This window comes from Rhinopithecus roxellana, chromosome 2, assembly GCF_007565055.1.
Source record: "Rhinopithecus roxellana isolate Shanxi Qingling chromosome 2, ASM756505v1, whole genome shotgun sequence".
In the NCBI taxonomy this organism is placed as follows: Eukaryota; Metazoa; Chordata; class Mammalia; order Primates; family Cercopithecidae; genus Rhinopithecus; species Rhinopithecus roxellana.
This window is the reverse complement of record NC_044550.1, coordinates 80,432,668-80,439,669: the sequence shown is the minus strand read 5'-3', so window position 1 is coordinate 80,439,669 and position 7,002 is coordinate 80,432,668. Positions and strand designations below refer to the sequence as shown.

General features: G+C 35.8%; 1 protein-coding gene across 2 annotated transcripts in view; it reads right to left on the bottom strand.

The window, feature by feature from the left end:
• Positions 1-834: 834 nt before the first annotated feature.
• Positions 835-7,002, bottom strand: part of GAB1 (GRB2 associated binding protein 1) — a 142,405-nt gene continuing 136,237 nt past the window's right edge. For both annotated transcript variants that reach the window (XM_010356727.2, XM_010356728.2), the window contains one exon: positions 835-6,017. In XM_010356727.2, coding sequence (XP_010355029.2) covers positions 5,859-6,017 — 159 coding nt within the window. In that variant the 3' untranslated portion in view covers positions 835-5,858. The remainder of the gene's footprint in view (positions 6,018-7,002) is intronic.

Genomic DNA, 7,002 nt, shown 5'->3' with positions numbered 1-7,002 from the left:
GAGAGGCACACAGATTAATGATTCAGTGTTTATCAGTCATGTTTCTCCAGAAAAACAGAACCAATAAGATACACTATCTGTAAGATATCTATATATTCTTACATACCTATATGTTTTATATGTGTGTTTGAAGATATATACATACACACAGACACACACACACACACACACACACACACACACGGGGGAGACAGAGACAGAGAGTGAATTAGTTTTAAGAAAGGCTCCAGGATTGTAGGAACTGGCAAGTCTGAAATTGGTAGGGTAGGCCAGCAGACTGGATCAGGTAAGAGGTGATGATGCAGTCTTCAGTTCAAAATGTACAAGGCAGGTAGGCCAGCAGGATGGAAACTCAGGCAGGATTAATTTGTTATGATCTTGAGGCTGAATTACTTCTTTTGGAAACCTTGGCTTTTGCTCTTAAGGCCTTTAGCTGATTGAATGAGGTTCAACAACATTATGGATGAGAATCTGCTTTACTTAAAATCAACTGATTGTAAATGTTAATCACATCTACAAAATATATTCACAGCAACATCTTGGCTAGTGTTTGACCAAACACATGGGTGCCATAGCCTCACCAAGTTGACACATAATATTAACCATCACAATACCATATCTGATAAAGTGGGATTTTTTGGGTATTATTTGAATTTTAAAATTTCCTATACCACTGTATGTCCCCCGCACAAAGTACTCCAAATGTTCCAAGCACCACATGGAACACAAAATCAGAGGAGATACGTTAAGTGTTAATCACCACCAATAACCGTAAGGAATAGTAATAAAATCTTTTCTAATGAAGTATAGAAACATCTTAGAAACTTAATTTTCTGTAGGTGTTCCTTTATTTTATCAAAAATAGTTATTTTGTGTAACTTTAAATCAGGAATCTAAAGGGACATGTTACCCAATCACAACAGTTAATAAAATGCCTCCCATTACAGACTCAGCTTTTTAAACATTCAATAATATTCACAGAATTGGCAAGTTAGTCTCCAAAAAATTCTAATAGAAACTGCAACTCAAAAAGTGTGTCTATATCAGAGATGGTGTTAACGTCCTCAAAGAAGTTACATGCAAATACCCAGAAGTCTCATGGTTTAGAAGGTGATAGACATATGAGAAAATAATCTTGAAGAAAGCCTCACCCTACCCCAACTTCCCAAATATGATTCAGTGACAGAGTTGCAAGTGGGCTGGGTGGGCTGAATGGACCAAAGTGCTGACTTACAGCAATTGTTGAGATTTTATAAAGTACTGGAGACGTTTGAAACTCTCACAGAAATGAAAAATCCCAGCCAGTATAAACAATCATTTCCCAAGTTATATTTTACATATAAAACCTAGTTTCTGAAGATAAAGGTTGCATGCAGGCCCTTATTTATTTGGCCTTTTACTCAATAACATGCTGGCAGCACTGGCTGGCTGGAGGAGTAACAGGGCATGTGCATGTGGCAACAGAGTTTTTCCAGGGAGCTTTTCCTATTTAGTTAGAGAGGATCATGACTTGTGTTTCAACATGATTTAGTGAGATCTTTGTTGCAGAAAATGAGTGACATATAGAGGTGGCACTGGGAAGCACAGTTAATGGCAGAATTGGGTTTTTGATGCAGACGAAGACTCTAAGGAAGGGTTGGAAATACAAATTTAAATGTCCTTATCAGTTCACAATCTTAGTATCCAAATTGTCTATTTAAGGTCTTGAAACCAAATTGTTTGAAAAGTTTTATTTGGTAGCAGAAAAGATCTACAATGGACCTTTACAAAAGATGATGAGCAAGAGGGGAGAAATATATTTATACATATGATTTTGTTGTCAAAATTTGGGATGATCATCAGTAATCAAGAACTTACATAAAACCACATCTTTTTAAGCAAAGGAAGTAGAAGTTATGTTAATACCTTGACCAATCAGTTTGCTGAAACTCTGTTAACAGAGATTACACTGAACCGGAATAAAATTAAGTCTATAGAAGACAAATTAAATTATTTTTAACTGTAGTAATGCATAAACTATTTAGACAGATTAAAAACAACTATCTGAACCTGACAATTGATTTCTATCATATCAAGTCCATGATGTCTACAATATTCATTTATACCATGGCTTCTCATAGTTCAGTTTTTAAAATTATATATATATAAATGTGCATGTAACATCAGATGTTATTGACAGTAGTTGTTACCACAGAATGTATGTATCTTTCTCACTGTGTGTATCCACTTAATTTGTTCCTATGTCCAATCCCTGTCACGGACCTGATTGCTTACCTGACAGTGGAGGAGAAGACCTACCAGAATGATCCGAAGACAGAAACAGGAAGGATCAGCCCACCTCAGCATTATTAGAGGGCCAAAGGCTCTGTAGTGAAAGTAGTAATACCAACACTTTCAACGGGCTAAAAAAGAGGCACTAGGAGTGTTTGTGAACACCCAAGAATTATGATCATTATCTACAGCATAGTGTGTAGGCATAAAGTAGTTAATATTTTAACAAAATATAAAAATACTGTTTTCTCTAAAGGGGGAAGCAGACAACGCCCCATAAGTAGAAAAAGAAAAACACTGGTGTTCAATTTCCGGTTTAAATGCATTTATGAAGGAAGACTATAATCCCCATTAATTAAATATAAAAGAGTCCAGCAGAAATTATGACCTTAATGTACAAGTAAAGTAATATTTCTATATCAAATTAAATTTAGTCTATGATTAAATACAATGCTATATATACACACACATACAGACACACTCATAGTACCTTTATGGAATTCTCTAAAATGCTCACAGTAACTTATATAGTATTGATAATGATAAAGATTAATGAAGTGTAGATTTAAAAAATCTTTTACATCTTACTAAATGATATCTTCCATGGGTTAAACAGCTTTTTCAAGTTTGAATTTTAATGTTTGAAAGCAGAACTGTGCTTTGGTATTCAAACCTTCATAAAATCTTACAATTTTTCAAAATAAGGAATTAAGGTAAAGAACTCGAATGTGGAAGAAAGTTTTCCAATCTCCAACATCATAACTGTCACATGGTGAACCAATGGTTTTTAGCCCATTCTTGGCCAAAGTGTAGCTTCTTGGAGGTGAGTTAAAAGGGTTTGATTCAAATTTAGTTTTTATACTTGCATATTTTAAAACTTAATAAAAATGCACATCCTGATGTGTTACATACCCTACTTTACCATACTGGAGACTGCTTATGTATTAACTTGCACTACCAGGATAATTTATCTTTGTATAGATCTTGAATAACTTTAGCTATCTCTAATTAAAAAGTTTCCTGAGATGTATGTTTAAAACCTATTATTTTTGCTTACATTTGTGTGAATCAAAATTTTCTTGATTAAGTATACATATAAAATAGGGCACAGCTATAAATTGGCTGCTGGTTTCATCAACTATGTATAACTCCACATTTGTGTTATTCAGAAATAATTCAGAATCTTATTATGCTTAGTAATGAGCCAAAATGAATAAGCATAATGTGAACCTAAAATACATTTATATTGATAAAATTGAGGTTTTCAGGCTTTATGTATTGGAGTTATACATAAAATTTCATCTAAAGAAGATTCTAGTGCTAAAAACTTTTGGAAAATACTGCTCTGTAAGAAACTTTTAATTTAATTCTTGAATACAATGTTCAATGCGATTTAGTTTTCTAAAGCAAACTGCCTTTCTAATACATCACCATTTAAAAATTATTCAGAATGAAAAATTTTCTGAAAATAGGAGTGCTACAGATCTTCAAATATGGTGACTTGTAAAAAGTCAATGATAAATTAGACTAAAAACATTCATAAGTGCTTTAGACCCTTCTGATAGGCAGCTGTAAAGATTTTTATTTTTGAATGAATCATGTACTTATTATTGTGTTTTAAGTCTTAAATATATTCATCCTCCAAGTAACAGAATTTAGTATCTTTACACATTAGCTGTATCGTGTGTTTTGATAGTTTAGGCACATTTCAGTGATTTTAGATTTTATTTTGTGGTTTCATTATAAAACAGCTTGCACACCAAACTCAATCAATCTTGTTTATTTAAAAATCCACCTGAAAATTCACTTCTGGGTTTTAGTTTTTGTTTAAAAAGAAGCAAATATTTAAAAAATTAATGTTAAAGCAAATATAACATTTGATGTTAAAACATCAAATGTTACTAGTCTACAATTCATCTTGTTATGAACATTTTTAGTTTGTGGATTGGGAAAATAAACCTATTACAGTGATTAGGCACAGTACTATGGCCAATGGGCCAGAAATCAGGGCACATCTGTGTACTCAGGCAACAGGGGTCTGAATGGAGGGAATCATGCCTTAACTGTGGGCACTCCTTTCTCTATGCCCCCTCCAAAAATTGTTGTAAGTCTCAAATCAGTACATGACATTGTATGTAACTTTGTTAAAAAACAACTATATGTGCTTTCTAAATTAGGTTGCAAAGCCAAGACACATGAATATAATTGTAGCCTCACTATAACTTGTGGTCTTAATATCTATGTCACAGGACCATGTTATAGGTGAGACAGAATTATACCATCCCTCTGGTGGTTTCAGAAATCTGGTTGGAAGGAGTCCATGGCTAATATTTCACATTGTAGCAAGGCTCCAATATTTCTTGAATTGGGGCAGTGAATATAAATCACAGTACAAAATCTGTAATTCTTTCAGTGGAAAAGCAACCGGTGCTACATATAAGAATCACTTATATAACATCTATTTTTTTTTTAAAAAAAAATGCAGATATAAAATATTAATTGCATAGGGATTTAAATATAAGGCCAAGAAGAATATTAAGTAAAAAAATCATAGAAAGGGCACTATGGTGTCAAGACAGAATTTCATAGAGTAATAAATCTGAATTACTATCTAATTAAAAATCACAGTATGTTGCTGTAACTAACAGTGAATGTCAACTGCTTTATTAATTCCAAACTGAAAACCAATATTAGGACTAACAAGAACACAACCAAAGCTCATTGTCTAAACCTGATCAGTGTATTAGCACATCACTGCCTGGTACGTACCTGATTAGTTACATAATCTACCTTTTGCAAATAACACTTAATACATGTTAACAAGTGTGAGAGCACATCATCACTGCATGCCATCAATGATTTGCAGGCTTCCTTGGTAGTGTAATTATTCAGTCTTTCAAAGGTGCAAGATCCCACCCGGCGGAATCTTCACTCAATGAACCAAAAACACTATAATTAACAAAATATAACAAAGTTCCACCATTAAAAACTAAACGTACATTAACCAGAGAACTAGGTCCTGACACCAGTACATACATTATCCTCAGCATTTTGGAAGGCAACAAATGATGAGTCCAAGTATAAGCTAAAGGTTATCACCTGAAGCTTCAGGTAGAAAACTAACTTGTGAGTCTACCTCTCATTTTAATGTTAGACTGTAGTTTAAACAGCAATTTCCAAATCTAAAAGTAGCTTAGTTGACTTAGTATTGTTATATAAAGTAGTGTGACAACAAACAAGAACTCCCAAAGGAATTATGGTAAGGTACATTGGGAATACCCGAAACAATGTTTTAGATGAAAAAGTGCATAAATACAGTAATACTACGAGTGTGTTAACTATGGAACAAACGTTTCTCTGGGAGCTAAACAATACTATTTTCCCACATTATTTACATGTTATGAATTGTTCAGATACCACAAAGCACCACTTAAGTCTAAATTGCTTGATTATGTCAGAAAGGTCCTTTGACTTCAACTCTACTCATTTGAGGATCTACCTACAGTAGAAGTGTCAAGTCATTCTTCAAAAGGGATTTATCTTTACAATTCAGTTTTCTTTTGTTCAGAAATGGCAAGCCAATATTTTCATTTCACACTCTTTGTTGGCGTTTCTGATTCTGTGGACTGTCTCCCGTCTGTCCAGGCTTCCCGGGTACTCTTTAGGGCCAAGGTCTTCTGTTGGTCAACAACAACATAATCCACTCTCTCATCTGCTACACTGCTGCCTGAGCCACTGCTCTTTTGCTAAAACACAAAGAAAAAACAAAAAGTCCAACATATAAAGGAGTGTTTCTGAGTACAACTCAGTCTTAAAACACAAACACACATGCACTGTGAATACTTTTTTTTTTGGAGAAGGAATTTTGATCTTATTGCCCAGGCTGGAGTGCAATGGCGCGATCTCAGCTCACTGCAACCTCCGCCTCCTGGGTTCAAGCAATTCTCCTGTGTCAGCCTCCTGAGTAGCTGGGATTACAAGCATGTGCCACCATGCCCGGCTAACTTTGCATTTTTAGTAGAGACAGGGTTTCACCATATTGGTCAGGCTGGTCTCGAACTCCTGACCTCATGATCCGCCTGCCTCAGCCTCCCAAAGTGCTGGGATTACAGGCGTGAGCCACCACGCCCAGCCATGAATACTCTTAAAATTCTTCTGGGTCATACACAAAAAAATAACATCAACTACCTCAACTTAAAAATGTCTCTCTCCTAACTATATACTATTTTTGCCTTAAATTTAAAATTATTGTATTTAAGAATTCAAACTAGGCCAGGTGCAGTGGCTCACGCCTGTAATCCCAGCACTTTGGGAAGGCAAGATGGTTGGATCACGAGGTCAGGAGTTTAAGACCAGCCTGGCCAAGATGCTGAAATCCCATCTCTACTAAAAATACAAAAATTAGCCTGGCACGGTGGCATGCGCCTGTAATCCCAGCTACTTGGGAGGCTGAGGCAGTAGAATCTCTTGAACCTGGGGCGGCAGAGGTTGCAGTGCGCTAAGATCGTGCCACTGCACTGCAGCCTGGGCAACAGAGCAAGACTCTGTCTCAAAAAAAAAAAAAAAAAAAAGAGGCCGGGCGCGGTGGCTCAAGCCTGTAATCCCAGCACTTTGGGAGGCCGAGACGGGCGGATCACGAGGTCAGGAGATCGAGACCATCCTGGCTAACACGGCGAAACCCCGTCTCTACTAAAAAATACAAAAATCTAGCTGGGCGAGGTGGTGGGCGCC